The 20,867-nt window shown below is 34.4% G+C and overlaps 4 protein-coding genes across 20 annotated transcripts; 3 read left to right on the top strand and 1 right to left on the bottom strand.

Annotated features, from left to right (window-relative positions):
- Positions 1-1,369: 1,369 nt before the first annotated feature.
- On the top strand, positions 1,370-9,187 carry LOC123216578 (RNA-binding protein BRN1). Of its 17 annotated transcripts, none has more exons than XR_006502252.1 (15): positions 1,370-1,733; positions 1,902-1,984; positions 3,509-3,560; positions 3,723-3,848; positions 3,951-4,030; positions 4,492-4,671; positions 4,850-5,195; positions 5,281-5,424; positions 5,503-5,637; positions 6,082-6,128; positions 6,698-6,767; positions 7,553-7,619; positions 7,794-7,821; positions 7,963-8,276; positions 8,734-9,187. XR_006502252.1 is itself a non-coding variant. In XM_044637034.1 (9 exons), exons 1-9 carry the CDS (start codon positions 1,565-1,567, stop codon positions 5,628-5,630), a joined length of 1,308 nt encoding a protein of 435 aa, XP_044492969.1. In that variant the 5' UTR covers positions 1,370-1,564; the 3' UTR covers positions 5,631-5,907. The 17 variants fall into 17 exon arrangements, 1 of the variants encoding a protein (XP_044492969.1); XR_006502249.1 differs by having other exon boundaries at positions 7,734-7,821; XR_006502251.1 differs by lacking the exon at positions 7,553-7,619.
- A 1,640-nt stretch (positions 9,188-10,827) lies between these two features.
- Positions 10,828-11,199, top strand: LOC123216402. The gene has a single exon (XM_044636820.1). The coding sequence runs from the start codon at positions 10,828-10,830 to the stop codon at positions 11,197-11,199; it is 372 nt and encodes a 123-aa protein (XP_044492755.1).
- A 1,132-nt stretch (positions 11,200-12,331) lies between these two features.
- LOC123215933 (rho GTPase-activating protein 2-like) lies at positions 12,332-14,950 on the bottom strand. Its single transcript, XM_044636248.1, has 4 exons — positions 14,514-14,950; positions 13,748-13,868; positions 13,308-13,658; positions 12,332-13,200 (listed from the first exon to the last, which is right to left on the bottom strand). Exons 1-4 carry the CDS (start codon positions 14,831-14,833, stop codon positions 12,598-12,600), a joined length of 1,395 nt encoding a protein of 464 aa, XP_044492183.1. The 5' UTR covers positions 14,834-14,950; the 3' UTR covers positions 12,332-12,597.
- Positions 14,951-18,828: 3,878 nt separating this feature from the next.
- LOC123216209 (transcription factor MYB106-like) lies at positions 18,829-20,153 on the top strand. Its single transcript, XM_044636607.1, has 3 exons — positions 18,829-19,160; positions 19,253-19,382; positions 19,524-20,153. Exons 1-3 carry the CDS (start codon positions 19,028-19,030, stop codon positions 19,987-19,989), a joined length of 729 nt encoding a protein of 242 aa, XP_044492542.1. The 5' UTR covers positions 18,829-19,027; the 3' UTR covers positions 19,990-20,153.
- Positions 20,154-20,867: the final 714 nt, after the last annotated feature.

The raw sequence follows: 20,867 nt of genomic DNA, 5'->3' as shown, positions 1-20,867 counted from the left end.
GCAACAAATTTGACTTTTTACCTTTTTAAGCAAATTATTTTTTTCATTCTAAAAATACCCCTCGTTTAATTTCTCAATTTTATCGTAACATTTTGTCGATTAATTGCCTACCTTTCACGTGAAATTTATTTTATAAAATCTACCTTTCACGTCGATTAATTGTCTACCTTTCTCAACCTTAACTATACGCATTAAGATTAATTTATTTGTAATGAATAAAATCTATAGAGTGAAAAACAGATATACTACAGATTGAAAATGTTAATCTATGAATTAAATTGAAAAACACATTGAAAATTTATAGATTGAATAAAATTTATGAATAATTAAATTTATAATTGATTGATATATATGGAAAATAATGAATATTTCACGCACCCGTTTGTATTTTTATACACCCTTTCACATTTTTACGCACTCGTTTATATTTTTACGCACTTATTTTGTATTTTCACGAACCCGTTTGTATTTTCATGCACCCCTTTATATTTTCACACACCCATTTGTATTTTCATACACCCGTTTGTATTTTCGTTCACTTCCCACACCCCTTAACACTTTCCTGCACCGTTTTCGATATATCTATTATTTTCTATATATATCAATCAATTTTAAATTTAATTATTTTATAAATTTATATATTTTATAAAATAAATTTGATAAAATTTGTAGATTTTATTCATAAAATTTATTCAATCTATAGATTTTCAATGTGTTTTTCAATTTTATTCATAGATTAAGATTTTCAATCTGTAGATTTTATTCAATTTATAGTATATCTGTTTTTCAATCTATAGATTTTATTTATTACAGATAAATTACTCTTAATGCATATAGTTAAATATAAGTAATTAATCGACGAAATACTACGGTAAACGTTGAGAAGTTAAATGATGGTATTTTTTGAATGAAAAATTTAATTTACTTAAAAAAATAAAACGTATGAATTACTGTCAAAAAAGATTTAAACGAAAAAACGAAAAAACGGCTGCCTAATTTAATTAATATCTCCCGGAAATTTGACTAACCATATAAAGATTTATTGGTTAATATACCGAAACTACTTTTCATTATTAATATTTTATTTTTACGAGACAATTAAGTCAAAAGGATGGTTAAATTATATGGTTTAAATCTTGGTATAAGCCAGCCAACACGACGCATCAATTATTTTAAAATTATAATAAATACAGACTTGCTAAAAGACAAATGAAAATAAAGGATAAAGACGTCATTTCAGATTAAAAAGTTCCATTTAACTTGAAACTGCACATGTACACCTAAATCAAGAGCTGCAATTGCTGTGAGGATAATATTGTAATTTAATCTATGACAAAGCCCACTAAGGTCTAATTTAATTACATTAAATCTATCAAAGATCCAAGTTTGCCATCCAGAAATCCCCCAATTTCCCTAACAAAAACAAAAAGCGACGGCTACACGAGGAAAGAAAGAGAAAAACCAACGCAAAGCAAGCAATTTTAGAGAGAGAGAAGTTGAACCAGAACCAGAGACAGAGAGCGAAAGTTGTGTTCTTGTTTGTCTTGGCGTGTTTAAGGCATTAATGGCGGAGGGTAAAAAAGAAAAGAACTCCAACGAAGAAAGCGTCAAGCTATTCGTAGGTCAAGTGCCCAAACACATGACCGAAGCTCAACTTCTTTCAATGTTTAAAGAGTTCGCTCTGGTCGACGAGGTCAACATCATCAAAGACAAGACCACTCGCGCCTCCAGAGGTTACTTTCAAATCTTACATTATTGCAAGTTTGCTATTTCTTTCTTTCTTTCTTTCTTTCTTTTTTTTTTTTTTAAATTATTGTGTTTGGTAAGAATGTGTGATTTGTTTGAGATTTGTCTAGTCACTGCGGGTCTTGAACCCTAATATTGGTGTATTTGTTTTGTAGGGTGTTGTTTTGTAATATGTCCGTCGAGACAGGAGGCTGATAAGGCGGTCAATGCCTGTCATAATAAGAAGACACTTCCAGGGGTTAGTTCAATCATGTGTATATCTTGGGGTTTCATTGTTGATTACTTTATACATTGTCAATTGATAATGTCAGAATTTTTCTTTAATTGCTCATAATAATGATCTGTAGATCTATTAACTTTATAGAATCTTGTAATGTGGTCAAATATCTAAGAAGCTGTCCAGTGTCCAATTTTGATCATTAGTGACACTTGTGCAGCATAATTCAGTCGTTGACTGAAATTAATTACTTCATTTACTGTGTCATTAATTATAAATCAATCCACATTGTGTTCAATAATTATAGTAAGTAATTAATGTTGTCTTTTTATTAGTTAGTTTTAAAGTTAACATTCACTTATGTGTTGATCCGCATTGTAAAACAGTGTCTGTAGTTTTGTTTAGTGCATGTCATGATGTAACACAGAAATACCTAGAAAGTATTAATGGTTACTTATGTGTTAACAGTCACTTATGTATCATTATACTTAAATTAATGGTTACATGCTTAAAATTAATGGTCTATAATGTATAAACAGAGACTTAGAAAGTACAACATGCTTAAATTTTCGGAGAGTTGAAAAACTGTAGTAATGGTTAAAATTAATGGTTACATGCTTAAAATTAATGGTTCTGTTTGAAGGGCTATGTTTCTTCTTGGAGATGACATTGTTTTGCAATTCCCAACTCTATTATTGTTACTTGTGCATTGCTAATCACATAGCTAAGTGTATTGTAGAGGGAAAATAGAGCAATGAGTTTTGGTGAATGCATTTGGCAATTGGTTATCATTTTAGAAAGACTGGATACCAAGGGCAAATACTGAGGACTGGCAGTGGATAATTGCAAATGCTGATGGAGAAATGGGACAAACTTTGTGTCTAAATAGAATTGAAATCCTTGAACAACAGTTAAAGTGAAAAATTTATTTATTAACTTATTGATTCTGCTCTCAAGCTCAGATCTAAGGAGCATGATGGCAGGCAAAACCACTTCCTGATTGCAACATACTTTGCTAGAATTTTTGAATTGATTGATCAACATCAATGTGGTTGAACATTATACATCTACAAACGCATGGGAAGGCTACAGCTGACAATTGTGTTATTGAAGACCATCTTTCTGAGTTTTTTACAACATTGTTGTAGAATATTTAATTTATGTTTACATTGTGAAAGTTGTCTTTCTTGTGATGTACCACCAAGAATCTTGATTAATTGATTAAAATTTTTACCCTTTTGTTAAAGGGGATGCCACCTAATGTAAGCCAAAGATTCCTAACCTAGGCAATAGAGTTACTTTAGTGCCCTATTTAGGCCTCAACGGACCTTCTACTGTTTACCCAAACAAGCCTTTGTGTTCTTGCATATGCTTTCTAGTTAATTTTTGGTCTTATGGGTAGAACCTCTTGATTAATCCAATTATATGAAAAATTAAATTGGAAAAATTTGATGACCAAATCTTACATAAATTCAGTTTATTTAAGTGTGATGCCACAGCTGATTTTGACTTGTTCACATTATTCTTGCTCATTGTTCAATTCAGGCATCTAGCCCGTTGCAAGTGAAATATGCAGATGGCGAATTGGAGAGGCTCGGTATAATGTTTTTCTAATGTTTGTTACTTATATATCCTTTAGAGCGTGATGTCACGGCAAAAAATCTCATTTTATCTGATGCTGCTTCATTTGTGGAATTTATTCTATTTTCATATCATGTATTCTGATCTTTTCTTTTTGGTTGTTGTCTTTGCAATCTAGAACATAAGCTCTTTGTAGGTATGCTGCCAAAGAATGTTTCGGAGGCTGAAGTTTCTGTTTTGTTTTCTAAATATGGAACAATAACAGATTTACAAATTTTAAGAGGTTCTCAGCAAACGAGTAAAGGTGCATGGAAGATCTTCATATTTTTTTCCTTTTCCAGCTCCCTGGCTTGATTGTTTCGAAACAATGATAATTTACTTGTCCATTTATTTCTTTTTATTGCAGGTTGTGCTTTTCTGAAGTACGAGACAAAAGAACAAGCCCTTGCTGCCCTGGAGGCTATCAATGGAAAATATAGAATGGAGGTTTGTCTAATATTTATATTCTTTTTTGTAATTGAGGATTTATCTCAAAATTTGACCTCTGGGATACTGGTACTTGTTCTTGAGTTCTATTTCTGTTCTGTTTGGTATTTTGGAAGAAATTAGCTTTCTCTGGCCAGAGCCTTGTGAGGTTAGACTTGTGTTGCAAGTTGTTTGTACACTGCCCCTTCTTATCTTCTTCCAATAGATCTTCCATGGTAATAAACAGTAGGTCTACAATTATGGACAGAACTTTTGCTTCTAAATATACTCTTAAGTCCACAGTGATTAACTTCAATTTGTAAGCTTTAAGCATCTTTGTATTATTCTACAGTAATAATTTGGAGTTGTTGGGGTGTGAATTTATAATTACCATTTACTTTTATGTAATTAGAAGCTTGGGACTGATAGGGCTAATTTATTTCTGCGATTTTATTCTGATGGTTATCCTTTGTTTCTGTTAGGGTTCAAATGTTCCTTTGGTTGTCAAATGGGCAGATACAGAAAAGGAAAGACAAGCAAGAAGGGCCCAGAAAGCTCAATCCCAGGCCTCTAATGTACCAAATGCTGATTCACAACATCCCTCTTTGTTTGGAGCCTTGCCAGTTGGGTATGTTCCCCCATATAATGGATATGGATATCAGGTAAGTTCTGTATTGTTTACTTTATCTGGTCTTTAGTCAATATTTCACAGTGCATCTAGACTAGTATTGTAGAAATAATCGGTAGTATCACCTATTTTGGCTTTGTATCACACTTTCTTGGTTAGTATTTAAAATCAAAACAGGCGTATAGGTTGTTGATGACCTGTTCTCTTTGTAGGCTCCTGGAGCCTATGGACTTATGCAGTACCGCCTACCACCAATGCAGAATCAACATGCCTTTCATGGTATAATCCCTCCTGTAAATCAAGGGAATGCACTGCACGGTGCCGTGCCTGACCTCTCACCCAATATGGGCCATAGAAATTATGCAATGCCTCCTGCAAGTTATGTGGGCTCAGGCTATCCTAATGTACCTGGCCTTCAATACCCAATGGCATATCCTGGAGGAATGTATGGTCAGCGACCTTTGAGCAGTTCACCTGTTTCAGTCACAACTGCAAGTGCAAACAGTAACCCAGCTGCCTCATCTAGTCCTGGTACAAGTTCTGGGGGTCAGCTTGAAGGTTTGCCATCTTTTGTTCTTTTCAGTTGTTTTTCTTGGAAACTCTTGGGGGCTTATTCTGTTAGTTATGCTATCTTCTCGCTTAGGTCCACCGGGTGCTAATCTATTTATTTATCACATACCTCAAGAATTTGGTGACCAAGAGCTTGCCAATGCTTTTCAACAATTTGGTAGGGTCCTGAGTGCCAAAGTTTTTGTTGATAAAGCAACTGGTGTAAGCAAATGTTTTGGTAAGGATAGTGTTCCTAACTTTGAATTCGTTGGAAACAATATAGGGTTGTATATCTTAGTAAGAATTTATTTTGCAGGATTTGTCAGTTATGAGTTACCTGCTGCTGCTCAAAATGCCATTGCTATGATGCATGGCTGTCAATTAGGTGGTAAGAAACTGAAAGTTCAGCTTAAGAGAGACAACAAACAGAATAAACCTTATTGATTGGAAGGTGAGTATTGGGAGGAAGCAGAATTCTCAATGATATGTGCTCGCATGCAATTTGGATGTCCAGGAGTGGCCTCAGTATCTGCATTTGGAATGGTTGAGATAAATCAGTGCTTTCATGCATAACTCCATCCTCCTTGTAATTGCCTCTTGGGATTGAAATCCCAGAAACTTGTAATTCATGGTGCATCCTGTGCCAATACAATTTGTAATTTGTGTATCATGGAAGTTCATTTAGACATCAATTATTAATTTATTGATTTTTCCCACAAAATATTTTGTTGCCATTTTGTTTTATGAAACCTCTGTAGCAGATATCCCTCCTCCCCCCTGTGCCCTTTTGTCTTTCTTTTGCTGTTGAGTTCCTATCCTTATTGGCATTTTTTGTTTATTTTCTTTTGATAAGAACCTTTTTGTTTCTCTTAATATTGATAGCGTTTGTTTTCAGGAATCACGAAGTAGTCCATTGTGTTGGAGATACTTAAAGATTTTCAAGTATGTTATCCCCTTCATATTTTGTGACTGTGTATTGCTTTGTACTTTATTCTTTCCTCTTTTTTCGTTGGCAATGCCCATTACGTCCGAGAAGATACCTACCTATAAGATTTTAGATTTTAGCCTCCAGAATCATTTTCCAAGAATTTTGTTGTATTGGTTCGGTCAAAATCAAAGCTATATTGAGTGCTTGTCGATATTGCTTACATTGACAATGTATCAATGTTCAGTTTCCATATACATCTTTTGCCAAGAAAAGTGTGCTGATCTCTTGGTTTTTTTTTTTTTTTCTCGGTACTTACATACAATGGATGTCACATGAATACTAATATCAGGTTCATGTCATAATTGAAACTAAGGGAACTTGTCTATTGAACACTGTTTTCTATTCTTGAATATATTGCTGTACTAATTTTACTGATGGGCTATTTTACCTTTTGCATGCTTTTATTCTCTTTCCTAATTAGCTCACTTGATATCAGGATAGGTATGTTGTTGTAGAAGTTTATATTGCTTTTTTTTATATTTCTTTGTTAATGAGTTCTAACCTGCATGGCATTTTCTTGTAGGTAGCCAGAGATAGTTGACTGACAAAGATAGGATGAAGAGTTACATTGTTGTTTGGGGATATGAGTGGAGGTCTGTGCCGTTGGCTTTAAGAAACTTTTTTGTTTCCTTTTGACACACTTGTTGAATCTTAATTTGCGAAAGATTTCTTCAAACCACTATGTGTATGCTTGCAAATGCTTTTGCTAGTACACACACAAATCGCTTCTAAATTCTTGCCCTGGACAAATTTGTCAGGATTAATATTGTTTCTTCTTCACATGATCAATTGCATTTTTTTATATCCCCATTTCCCTTTACTCTTCTCAGGAGTCAATACTGTACTATTGATCTTTGCAAGGATTTCGTCTTTTAAAAATTTAGTTTCACACATTTTGTTATCAGAAACAGTCAGTGGGAAGTGGATAGTTTCTCCAAACAAATATTTGAAAATAGAGATGCTGCAGTCTCTTAGTCTCATGTGACATAATCTGAAAACCATGGTGACCATTGAAGTAAAAAGTTTTTCAATGCAGGCTGGTTAGATACTGTTTGTTGTCTGTGTGAAGTGCAATGTACTATAACCTTCCTCTCATGCTTTTTGTTTAGCTTAGCCTATTTTCTCTAATTTCATTTTAGCATGCATATTTATAATATTAGCCAATTTAAACTTTTGAAAATGATAATACGTTGAGGCCTATTTCATATCCAAATCTTTTCAGCATCTTATTTGTTGCAGTTCTCCCTTTTTGAACTGTCTTCTTCCACATCAGTATCATTATATATGACTTGAGAATTGAGTGCTTGTTTCTCGACTGTTGATACTGCTTGTGAATTCTTGTCTTGTAGCATCTAAATGCTTTTGTGCTTTGTCATAGTGACTCTTTCTAGTTCTTGGGTTTATTTCCTCTTGCCCTGTGAAGAAGTTGAACTTGTATGCACAGGGTGAGTTGGGCTTTCATAATAATGTTTGTTTTATTAGAATAGTAAAAATGTCAGTAATATATTAGTTTGACTACGTTTTCTTTAATTTGAAGTTGTGAAACCCTTTTTTCCCAGGCTTTTCAGCTTCAACTTGCTTTCTGCAACCTATTGATATTTTTTATTGCATTGCTGAAGGTTCAAAGACGACACGAAGAAATACGCTGTACAAAAGCTTTCTGTCCCCATATCTGGGTGATGAGTGCCTTTTTTTTTTTTCACCTTGCACTTTCATTTTCTTCCCAGGCTTTTCAGCTTCGAGTAGCTTTCTGCAACCTATTGCTAATTTTTTATTGCATTGCTGAAGGTTTCAAAGACGACATGAAGAAATATGCAGTACAAAAGCTTTCTATCCCCATATCTGAGTGATGAGTGCCTTCTTTTTTTTCACCTTGCAAATCCTCATTCTGATGAGATTCTGCCTCTTAGTTGCATTCTAATTTTATGTACTTCTATCACATTACACTTACACAGTTGAAGACCAGCACAGGAGAGTCAGGGAGCGATTTCAATAGTTGTAACTCAATTAGGGACTTGAAACTTTGAGAGTTTGGCTCATTATAATAGCACTTCTTGATTTTGATTTCCAGCTTTTTATGCATTATTTAGATATTGCCACAGGTAAACATCATTGTGCAACAGAATCTTATGCACATGGATATATATATATATATATATATATATATATATATATATATATATAAGATTTGACTGTGAAATTCAGGTCACTCTTGAGTTGCCTTTATGGTGTTAAAATAAATCTGAAGGCCACCGGACCATGTAATTGCATTCATAGAAGATTTTTCTGTGATTTGTATTATAATGTCTCAAGTATCAGAAATCTGAATTCCCGTTATATACAGTGTCTATTGTGGCAATGTTGATGGAAGATGTAAAAAGCTATGATGAAATGAAGTTCGAGAATCAGTTAGGTTGATTGATAAATAGACTAAATTATGGGGTGTCCAGGTTCTAGAAAGTAAACTTCATCTATCCTCCCGTGAAGAATATTTTTCATGTTCTGTTGCTGATGATTATTGCCATTTGAAAATGACTATATCCTATCTTTAATCTGCAGCAAGTTTTTCAGGTGCCAGTTTGTCTTTTTCAAAAAGTACAACCTTATCAAGTGCAGGAAGGACATCTGGAAGATAAAAGTGAAGGTGGTTCAGTGCTGAGCAATTCTCGAGTCCGCTGTAGTGTACCGTGCTTCTTCAATTTTCGATCATAAATGGTGGAAAAGCATTTGAGGTTGTCTAGGCTTTGGAGCTGCGTGGTAGCTTTACCTGGAGGATTAAATAAGAACCACATGGAGATTGCTGAGTAGTTGAGAGAATCACGTTCCTGCAAAAGGTCAAAGTAATAATATTCATTCTTCCTGCATCTCATGGATGGTTTGAATCATAAGAGTAGTGTTATGACATAAGACAACCTATTTTCAAAGTGTGTTAAATTGATCATGTTGTATTAATCTATCCCTAAAACTGGTTGTATTCGAATTACATTTTTCGATATAATTTTTATTTGAATCATGTTTTGAGTATTTTTGACCTGTAACACTAAATAATATGGTAAGAACACGACCCGTTTACTTAAGCTACCACCTCTAACCTTCTAATAGGTTTGGAATCTAGAAGGGGCAAAAGAAAAAATTTAGGAAGAAATTGTGTCTGTCGTTTATGCTAATAGGTTAGAAAATTTTGACAGGCAAACCTATTTCTCAGTAATCGACCGGCAAGACTAGACTAGTAGGGGCACAGGCATGGCAATTCGGGTAGGCTTTAAGAATTTGGCACGTGGTAGATTTGAGGGGTGAAAAATCATTGGTGGAATCCACTCCAATGTCCTTGCCTTGCCGTATGCAGATAATTCACGTAACTACATCTGTAAATTTCGATTTCTGACATTTTCTTGTCACGATAAGCTTGAGTTGGCATCTTGCATTCAGGATCTTGATTGCCCTTTTTTCCGCAAACCCACCTGCTGTGTTTCTATTATTGGAATTTGAATTCAACACGACAAAAATGTCTTAAAACTCATCCACGTTTCATGATTATGGTTCAAGTTTAACATCCTAATTATCGAAGATAGATTTGCTGGAAATTCAAATACTTATCTCTAAACAGACGGGCCAGTATACAATTTCCGCGGTTGAGTCTTCTTCTTCTTCTTCAGTGCCAAATCTGTTCAACGTGCTGATATTTGATGAGTATTTTGTTTGTTGCCTGCATCTGCCTGCAAAGAAATTGACTTTTAATTACCATCTGCCATTCCTTGAGTCGGCATGTTGACCATGACTTTCCATCACTAATTACCATATTAATTAAAATAACTCTTAACTAGGTCAGAATAATTAAATTATTTAAAAATTAAATTGTAACTATAACAATAACATATCATGTAATTACATAAGAATACAATTAAAACAATAAAGAAAGTAGATGAAAAACTCGTTATGTAAAGTTCTTTAATCGTATAATCAAACAAATATTGGATTGAAATTTTGAAAATGGTTGACAATTAATTGGAAAATTGATTTTTATGGGAGAGTATTTTTGTTAGTTTACAATCTGGGTATATTGATTTAGTCTTTAGATTTTTGACTAATTTATTAATATTCAGCTAAAAATAAAGTTTTTTTATTTTATTTTTATTAATAGCCTTTGTGTCCACAAATGCTAGTTTGGCGTGTTTATAGTTAAATAATTGCACCAAATTAGGGAATGTGAAAAACAGTTTTTAAATTATGAAAAGAGTTTGAGGTGCCTAAAAAGTAAGGTCCAAGATGCTCACACATGAACTATCTTTTCTTCTAGAAGACTGGTTTCAATCTATATAATCAATCACGAATCATATTTTTCTTAATTCCACCCACCCTACATTTCTTCTGGAAGGTATGCACATTTTTTTTTTTTGCAGTCATTTTCATGTCTTTCAACACAACTTTTTCTTCTTTTTTAACATAAACAATTGGCAAGTGGATTAAAACACGCCCACCTGCTGCTAAAACAGCGAACTACTGTTATAATTTTATTCAGGTCAAAACAGGACAGCCCAGATTTTCACTCTGAGCTCTTCCTATATATCTACATAGGCAGCCGTTAAAACAAAGTTCCTGAATCATCCAGCTCATGTTGAGCTTTTTTTTTTTTTTATTTGTGGGTTCAGAAAGATGGACGAAAAGAATGTTTTTGATGTTTCTTCTTATGTATTCTTTGAAGCAACTGGTGACTCAGAGGCTGATGTTGTGGTTGATCCTAACATTGTTACCGCCGTTAAACATAAGGATGACGATGCTGAATCATGTAGCCACAATTTATCTGGCTTCCCATTTGTTTGTGATGTAAATAATGGCCTTGATGCTCAAGCTGTACATGTTGATGATGAAGTGGAGGAAGGAGAGGAGGTTCAAAGTTACAGAACATGGCCTGGTGAAGAACAAAACCGTCCCCCTGGAGACAAGAAAAAGAATGATTCATCTGAAAATGTAATGAGTGAAATGGAGAAGAACAAGCTGTTCTGGGAAACATGTCTGGCTTCTTAAGTCTGGCTTGTGTCTAGTTTCTTTCTTCGTATTTCATCTGTTGGGATTAGGAATCTCATTTCAGAGGGCTTGGAGTTGCAGAGAGAGAGAGAGAGAGTTGGGTAAACTGCTGTCCAAAGACACAGTTCATTACTTCAACGATAACAACTGTACAAACTATCATAAAATAATTTAATGGCAGTTTTGTGAAATGGATATTATTTTATTATTAATTTAAAATTATTTAATAATAAAATGATATATTATTTATATATTTAAAAATATGTTTATATAAATGTATTGTAATTATGTTTATGGGGAAATTGTAAGTTGGGTGATTGGTTGTTGTAAAATGCAAGGTAAACACTCAATTTTTCTTGAAGAGCATGCCAAATCTGTGATAAATTCTGTTGTATGAGACAATGCAGTGAAGAAGAAGAATGAGAGCAAGAGGAAGCTTCAAATCGAAGTGAAGATATTCATTGGATTCTGATGAATCAATCTATCGATCCCAATTTCAGCAGCACGGGGAACATCAAATATAAAAGGATGGGATTGGGTCCCAGTCCACCATCTTCAATAGTAAAAATTATGTCTTTTCAATTTAAAAATGTTAATTAAAAGCTAAAGCATGGTAGAAACTTGTATCAGCGTAGCAACATCTCTTTTACTGATATACTCAAAAACTGAAACTAGGGACTGCAAGAACTTATCCCCTGACAGGCAGTTTGAATGATAAAAAAGGTGGATTTCGAGTATGAGAACAAAATTTTATATCTCTTTTTAACGGTATTTCAAGATTAAACTTTTAACTTATTAAACATAGTAATTATATATCAGTTTTTACATCTGGGTTTCACCTAATTAGTTTTCAGAGATCTAACTCAAATGAGCTTTCTATTTATCCAAAAAATATATATATATATACTCTTGATCTACAACCGAACCTAAAAAGTATTGTGAACCTGAAACTCTAAAGCAAGTCTTGTAAAAGTAGTTGCAGTTCTGATACTATTAATTGAGAAGCATCAGAAGTTAGATCCAAATACAAATTAAGCTTAGTTTTTCATTCACTAGCACACAACTGAATTATATTTTCATTGCCAAAGAAAGTTATACTACAAATCAAACATGCATGGTCAAACTCCCTATATGAAATCATCCACAAATAGAATTCCGGAATACTGAATTCCGTTCTAAATAAGTCGAGGTTAAATTTGTTTTACATTTTAGAACATGTTCAGCCCCAAGCTGAACCATGACTGACTCTCTCAATCATCCACCACAAAGCAAACACACCCCCTAAATTCAAGCATTATCAATTTACAGAAACTACAGTCTGATTGAAGAGAGAGCAAGAAAACCAAAACGGGCGAATGAAGCATTTTTCCTAACCGTGAGAATGATAGACAGACAGATTTATTGGATACGCATGATTGATGCTGACTCCACTACTTTCTCAACCATCTCCACATCCTCAGTGTTTTCACAGCATTTTGATGGGCCCTTTTTGTTGTTCTTTTGTTCTACAGCAATCGAACTTTTCCTTGAGTCTTCTCCATCACTTGAGCAAGAGCTTGAATTATCATTTTTGCTATCAGTAAAAGAAATACCAGACTCAGGATTTAACTCAGAAAAACTTCTGGGGCTTGCATACTCTCCCCGCAAAGCACCCACTGGCTGCTTTAAGAAACCATTTGAGACATCTTTGTTCTCATCCAATTGCCTCAAGAAGCATTCTTCTACTAAACCGAGTGACTCAATTTCATCATCTTCACTGCTGTGACTGTAATGTGCATTATCAACATATTCTGATGTTGGCCCCTTCAATTCACAGCTGCTGTCCATCTCTTGCTGACTATCAAACTCCTCATCAGTTTGCTGATCAGATGAATGTGATGACATTGGTGAATATCCTCCGGTTGGTGAATCTTCACGTTCCCTCAGAGTCTTTGTAATTAGGGTCTTGAGCAAGTTCATCACTTGAACAGCATGCATCAAAGCCGTCAATGGATCAGACATCTAACCGAGCAAAAACAATTTGCATTATGTTGTTAGTCTGCTATTTGACTACTCACATGAAAACAACTAACAATTTTAGACAGCTAAGATAGATGACTTCTAATAACCTGTGTCATATTTGGAGCAAAAACCATCGCAATGTTTCTTGCATTCATTTTGTTGGATTCTTCTTCCTCCACAACATCAACCATAAGCTCAACAGCCCAATTGAGCAATGCAGCCTCAGTTGGTTTCAACTGCTTCACAAGCTCAACAGATTCTTCTTCTGTATTGCAATCAAGAACTTGCTCTGGTGAGAGTCCATCCAGCACACCAGATGGAAGTTCTCGGAACCAGGCTTTTATAAGGCCAGCCAGACAATGGACATCGATATTGTCTGGCACAATGCCCCTGTTCAGCTGGTCTCTGACATGCTCCTCTTGACTATTCTCGGGGTTTATCCGGAAAATTCCCTCTGCCTACAAAGCCACTCAAAAAATGGTGAGGAACTTGATGCTCATATATACTGTATGCAGGTGAACTAACGTCAAAATTGAACATCAAGTACCTTAAGGCCTCCTTGTGAGTATAAACGTTCCTGCATTAGCAAGAGAATAGTGGGGACACGATTCCCTCCCGAATCAAAAGAACATTGCATTGATTCAGCTGAAACGCCAAACACACTGGCACTGCAAAATTAGAAAGTGGAGAGACAAGTCCATGGACGAGACACAGAAAATGTTCGTTAAAAATAATACATATATCCAGAGAAAAGAGTTAACAGGAAATATAAAACAAACAAATGGACTGGAATGTTGAAATTGCAAATTAAAGTGGAAATCCAGACACTACATTGGAACGAAAAAAGATATTTTTTTTTATTTATTGGAGTTTTCTTTCCTACGGCTAAAGAAATCTCAAGTGGTCAATGTAATGCCTTAAAACAATTCCTACATCTCATTTATGACTGTATGTTTATAACAAGAGCAATTAGTATTAATAGGAATCTCTTTTCTCTACATAGAAACCATGGAAGGACTCAACAGATTATATACTCAGCCACTTTACTCAACAGCAGCGAGAAGAAGGTTTAGCACTTCAAAAGGGTGTTTGATTAACCTCTCCACCGTGTTATATGGTTCAGAATCCCATCAACATAAGCTTGAAGAACCAAATTTCAGCTTGAATGAAATTACACCCTAGCTCATTTAAAGATCTGCCTTGTCTATCCGTGCATAAGAGCAGACATTCAAATTTCAAACATTCTAAAGTATAAATAAAGAGTAATTAAAAATGGAACAAGAACAATCATATAAAATTAACGAAATGAATACCTAGCACTTGGAACTTGGCTTGGGACCTCAACTTGGAGCTCAACAGGAAGACCAAGGAAGCCACTGAAGGGATCAAAGGTGACGTGAGTTATGTGTTCTACATTAGTAGGCCACCCGATCTCCATATTATCAACCGTATAAATAATATCTTCATCCCCATCAAGATGACAAGACATCATTGATTTTTTCAGAGCTGCTATAAGAATCTCCACCAAAGAGAGCTGATTCTCCTCTTCCTCACTCCGTCTCGTTCCTTTGTTTCCCTTACCACCAGCGCCGCCACCACCACAACCAGCTCTCACCATTACTAGCCCAGTCATTCTTCAAGATGAATCTCTCTTTGTGGTCAAGTGAGGAGAAAATTTAAATTTCAGGTTGAGTTAGAGAGAGTTGGTTTTATGGTTGCATTTATGTCGGGTGGACTTCAAAGTTCTAACGGCCACTCGTTTCAAATTTTCTCACGCCCTTCACTTTATCACCACTATTCTTCTTTCTTATTTATATGCCACGTGTAAGAAAACTGTATTTACTTATTATCGAAACTCAGCGTTATAATTTATATTTTTTAATTATTACCTTAATATATAAATATTATATAATCAAACTATTAATCTATATTTAAATCTAATTTTTGGTTGTAATAAGAATTAATATTTACCACGGAGTTGACAAATGGCAAAGAAATTATGTGATTGGTCAAAGTTGTTGAACATGACTTGTGAAATGACTGAGTGGTGGGCGAAATTGGAGAATGAACAGGGGACAAGTTTGATATTTCCAACAATAAGAGATCCCTTTTGGGCATTCGCGTGATTGTTGGGGAAAGGTAAAAGGGGAATGAATTTTATTTCTTTTTTATTTTATCTTTTGTCCACTGTCTGCTTTTACGATAAAGCGTAACCCTACCTTGCTCTTCTTTCTTCCCGTTAGATTGAGACCTGTCTGCCTACAATTCCCAGGAAGCATCATGTATGTCACAATTTCTTGTTCATCTTTCAAGTTTAAAAGGTCTCATTTTCCTGTTAGTTCATTAATTCTGTTATTGTAAACTGTTGATGGGGAAGGGTATAAAAATTATTTCACTTGGAATTCTATCATATCATGTCCTAATTAACATTTATTAAATATATAAAGGTTACTTTATTTTTTGAAAAATTTCTCTTTAATTGTTTTCTTCATTTTTTCTTTCCTCCGTGCTTTTTTCTTCCTTTCCCATTGTTTTCATCATCTCTTTTTCAGCTCCACTCTCACAACCCAATACTTTGCCATCCTTGATAATAATTGCCTCTACATATTCTTCCTCTCTCTAAATTTGTCACCTTACATATTATTAATGACATATATGACATCATCTGGTCTGAATCTCATAATTCCCTTATAATTGTCTTCATCATCTATTACTCTATCAAAATCTATATTATTATTCTCTTGCTTATCGCCAACCCCATTTATTTGCTCTAAGAACATACTCAAAAGTTTTACTCTGTCAATTACAATCATATGTGCTACAACTTTTTCTTAATCTCATCCTAGGATAACACTGTAAAATGTGGTTAGTGATAATGATGAGATGATGGTGTGATAATGATGAAATTGATGGAAGAATAAGAGAATGAATTTTTCAAACTTTAAAGGTAAGAAATCATCCTTTTATCAAAGTTTGTGTGGGAAATAGTGATTCTGACATATAAATCAAATTATAATTTACATGTTTATAAATAAAAATAAATATCCATTTTATATTATATAAAAATAAAATGATTAAATTTAAATGAGAAGGGTGTTTTTGTCTTTCAATTGTATTGTATAAAATCGAGAGAAGGAGCGGCCCTGATTGAATCTTCTTCGATCCTAATAATAAAATCAGTTCAGGTGGTAGTAGGAGACAAAAGACGAGAACATAGATTGCCATTAGGCCCCACCAAAATTCCGGGCCCGTTACAAGGAGAAGAAGGCAATTGAATTGCCGAAGGGATTGTGTTCTCCCTCCAAAAAGGCAGTATTTGAATTTGAAAAACAGATGAGATGGAAATCTTGATGACGCTAACGCTTATGTATATCCCTCGTGAATTTTATTTTATTTGTTTTCAAATCTTCAATGGACAAGACAACCAAACGTACCAATGTGGGGTTCCGAAAAAAACGTCCCTTTTTACCTTTTTACAGTATTAAAATTATATTGATAATAATTTTCATTAAAATATATACTCATGTCTCAATCATTTTACGCAAATACAAATACAGTTTTTATTAATTTGCCAAATTAAACCGCATCCAGGGGTGTGCCTCCCAATTGAACTAGACCAGACAGACTGACTTGAATGAAGCCCAACTTTTTAGCCCAAAAAAACTTCCCTGCATAGGCAAAATTTCCCTCTATGAGTTGAATTGATATCCATCACTTCATACACACCAACTTTTGTCCTTGAACTCGTTGTGGTTGCTGGCCACTACAGCACCACCCATAAGAGTCTTGTCAATTTCTTTTTAATCTAGTAAATTATTTTTCGTTCTTCTTTTTGTTTTCGAGGTGTGAGACCTGAATGTTTCTTCTTCTTTTGTTTTTAAGAGTCGTGCGAGTTATAAAACTTTTTTGAATAAATTTATTAGAGATAGATAATGCTTTGAGTTAAGTGGTACAAGTTGGATGGTGTGCCTGCAACACAATATATGAAATTGTGTTCATAATGGCTTACCAGTCACCTATAAAATTATTCAGGACGCATATAATATGAATCATTTCGTCTTATCTCGTCTTTTAAAATTGATATGAATTGTAGGTTTTTTTTTTTTTTTTCTGAAATATCAATCACTTACGTTGTTTATAGTTTTTTTTTTTTTTTTTAAATTTTAACCAGTTAATTAAGTACAAATAATGATGGAGCCGCAAAGGCACCCTCTTGGAAAAAAATTATGGGTATGCCATTATTCATGGCGGTGAAGATGAGAAAATTGCGTGAAGGATTGTGCGACTTCTAATTTGACAATGAAATGATGGGGTGGTGGCAACGATGACTACTGAGATGTATAAAATGTGTTGCTAGTAATGGTGAAGAAAATGATGTGATGTGTCACTTCTAATTTGATAATGATGATCATGAGATAATGGGCATTATACAGTATCAGTGATGTAATGATGATTAAGATGATGGAGATTGTGTTGGTGACAATAGTGAAGACGAGAGAATCAGGTGAATGGAAAAATGTGTTACGGCACTTCTAATTCGAGAATGACGATGATTAAATGATAGTGTGGTGGTGATGATGGTAAACCTAGAGGAGCGGGTGAATAAAAGAAGAAATAAAAAATAATAAAAGAAAAAAATAAAACAATATAACTATAATTAATTTACAATATTTTCTTAATTTTAATAAAAGATAAGAATAAATACAGGCATATTTGTAATTTTAATAGTAATATATAGTAAATTTACACTAACTAAACTGATAAACACGAAAGAAAATGAATTTTCCATTTAATAGGTGAAAAACTGTTATTTCATCGAAGGTTTGGTGGGAAATAGTTATATGGCCAAATATTGGTGTGGCACCACGTCTCACATAAACACGACAACAACCAACTTAAACGTGGATTTATGCTACTGATTAAGATCACATGTACACATTTAATTTTTTAGGTAATGTATTTAATACTGAAATCAGTACATAATAAATTATATTTTATTTTTGAAAATACACCAACCTTTTCTTTTCTTGTGAATTACTAATTAAAAAATATAATTTATTATTTATTTTCATATTTTATTAATAATCAATAAGATCTGACCGTTAATTTAATTGTATGCTCTGATGGTTTACACGAAAAGGCTAATGTGTACCCACCTCTGCTTTCTGGAATTAATATATTGTTTTTCTATTTTCGGCGTAGCATTTGGACCCCACTGTCTATTGAATACAATGTTTGAGACTTTGAGTAACTTTATATAAAGTTTGGTGAAAAATTCTCAACACCCTAGAAAGTAACTGAATTTACCTTTACTCTGGTTAACTTCGAAAATTGCTTCTTTTACCCTCTATCTATCGTTTATTTTTTTTCTGATAAAATGATTTGGAAACAAAAACCAATTTGACCTATGCAGACATAAATTAACATTTTCTCCGAAAATATTTTTAGCACTCAACTAAGGACACTTTATGTTAATTTATTACTAGAACTACTTATAATTAAAAAACATATTGAGATATTAATTTTAAAATATATTAAAAAAATTTAATATCAAATATTTTCCTTGCCTTCATCATCAAGAACTATGTATTAAGAAACAACTATTTTGTCCCATTGCCAGGATGAACCAATGCACGGGGGTGGGTTCAATAGTAAGTCGGCCTTGAGACTTTTTGTACGATCTATACATTCAATCATCAAATGCTCTATATATGGCCACTGCCTCTCTATTTTTAATCCATGTATGGAAGTCTTTAGTGTCTATCTTTCTCTGCAACCTTATTCTTAAAACATATTTAAGTTTCATACGTGATCATCTGCTCCAAGAATGGGTAGCTCTGCATGTTGCAACAAGGCGGGTCTGAGGAAACGGCCGTGGACTCCTGAAGAAGACCGAAAACTCTTTGACTACATTAAACAACATGGCCGTGGAAACTGGCCTACGTTGCCTGCAAAAGCTGGTAATTTTAATGGGAAGTGATCAAAGCTACATATAATTCACTATGACAAACTCTTTTGTTAATTTCTCTTTCTCTCTTTTGGCTTGTTACAGGACTCCAAAGATGCGGGAAGAGCTGTAGATTGAGGTGGATTAATTACCTTAGCCCTGACATCAAAAGAGGAAATTTCAGTTTGCGAGAAGAACATACTATCATTCAACTCCATGCTCTTCTTGGAAACAGGTAAACACTTTGATTGATTTCTGTATTTTATTTATTTATTTATATATATATATATATATATTATCGTTATTACTGTCTTACAGTCTATTATTAATATGAAAATGATTCATTTCTAATGATGCACTGAATAGTTTCGTTCAGGTGGTCCGCCATAGCAGCTCATTTGCCGAAAAGAACAGACAACGAAATAAAGAACCACTGGAACACACGTCTCAAGAAGAGACTAACCAAGATGGGAATTGATCCTGTGACCCATAAGCGGACAACCAACGCACTCGGTTCCATCATTGGTCAGTCCAGTGACGCCACGAAATTTGACCACATGGCTCAGTGGGAGAGCGCAAGGCTTGAAGCCGAAGCCCGGTTTGTGAGAGAGACGAAAACAGTGTCAAAACATCCATTAGACTCTTCTTCGGCTCAGCTTATCACGAAAGGAGGGGTTGGACAAGCTAGACCAGAGTGTCTTGATGTCCTAATAGCATGGCAAGGACTGACTTCAGGCATGTTTGGGATAGCTAAAGACAGCCTCAAGTCGCCGGCCTCAACATTAAATATCCTAGAAAGCACGCTAACAAGGCCTGGGGCAGAGCTATATTGTTCATCTTAGGCCCCAAAAAACTTTTTTAAATTTATATAGAAGTTAGTCAATTTCAGAATGTGGATTCAGTTTTTGGGTGTAATATTGTTTGAAATGGAAGATTAGACCAATTACAATTGGTGGAATATTAAAGAATTATTGAGGTAAAAAAGATACAATACACTCATTGCCACCACGAGATGGCTAAAGAATGTCTTTGACAGGCTATGCGACCATCAGAATGATGTTCAATCCTCTCCAAAGAAGGTGATCAAACATAACTTAGCAGACATGCTACATTGACTTAAACAAGCCTTCGACATTCTGCCAGTCTATGAGGATGAGCTAAATATTGGAATAAGAGAATCCTCATACCCTCCAATGTTCAATGGTTACACTCACTTTTTGAAAGTAGTTATTTACACAATTTCTTAGGCAATTCTAAGGAACCGAGAGGTTATCCATGCCAATAAATCATCTAGGTAATGACCGGCAAGAAAAGGATGGAACTTTTTTATTTTTGAGTTCTTTGAAATGGCTTAAGCCGCAAATTAATGAATTAGTTCGAGCATTGATTGTAGGTGGAGTTTGCCTACACGTAGAGTTTTGAAACATTTTTCTCACACGTGCATTGAGAATGTCTCAATACTTGATATCCAACCCAAGGTTTGATTGAATCACAAATTCACACCTTTTGTGTTTAAAAGTACCAAATTTGCACTTATCGAAAGACTAAAGTCTTTTTTGTTAACCAAGGCCAATGTATGATATTAAAATTTTGTTGAAGCCCAAATCAGCAAGGAGTCCAAATCCAATCCATTACCTAAACCAACCGTTTCACCTTCATTACGATGGACCATACAGTGAAGTCTGTGACGGTGAATCCGGTTCCGAAACGACGGCGTATA

The sequence above is a fragment of the Mangifera indica genome, chromosome 5 (genome assembly GCF_011075055.1).
Source record: "Mangifera indica cultivar Alphonso chromosome 5, CATAS_Mindica_2.1, whole genome shotgun sequence".
NCBI classification, from domain to species: domain Eukaryota; kingdom Viridiplantae; phylum Streptophyta; class Magnoliopsida; order Sapindales; family Anacardiaceae; genus Mangifera; species Mangifera indica.
This window is presented reverse-complemented; position numbering and strand designations above follow the sequence as displayed.

Coding starts and splice junctions, on each gene's coding strand:
- LOC123216578 (XM_044637034.1), top strand. CDS start 1,565: ATGGCGGAGGGTAAAAAAGAAAAGAACTCCAACGAAGAAAGCGTCAAG. Junction 4,672..4,849: donor ATAATGGATATGGATATCAG/GTAAGTTCTGTA, acceptor TTCTCTTTGTAG/GCTCCTGGAGCCTATGGACT. Junction 5,196..5,280: donor TTCTGGGGGTCAGCTTGAAG/GTTTGCCATCTT, acceptor CTTCTCGCTTAG/GTCCACCGGGTGCTAATCTA.
- LOC123215933 (XM_044636248.1), bottom strand. CDS start 14,833: ATGACTGGGCTAGTAATGGTGAGAGCTGGTTGTGGTGGTGGCGGCGCT. Junction 13,869..14,513: donor AGCCAAGTTCCAAGTGCTAG/GTATTCATTTCG, acceptor CTAATTTTGCAG/TGCCAGTGTGTTTGGCGTTT. Junction 13,659..13,747: donor ACTCACAAGGAGGCCTTAAG/GTACTTGATGTT, acceptor GTGGCTTTGTAG/GCAGAGGGAATTTTCCGGAT.
- LOC123216209 (XM_044636607.1), top strand. CDS start 19,028: ATGGGTAGCTCTGCATGTTGCAACAAGGCGGGTCTGAGGAAACGGCCG. Junction 19,161..19,252: donor TACGTTGCCTGCAAAAGCTG/GTAATTTTAATG, acceptor GGCTTGTTACAG/GACTCCAAAGATGCGGGAAG. Junction 19,383..19,523: donor CATGCTCTTCTTGGAAACAG/GTAAACACTTTG, acceptor AGTTTCGTTCAG/GTGGTCCGCCATAGCAGCTC.
- LOC123216402 (XM_044636820.1), top strand. CDS start 10,828: ATGGACGAAAAGAATGTTTTTGATGTTTCTTCTTATGTATTCTTTGAA.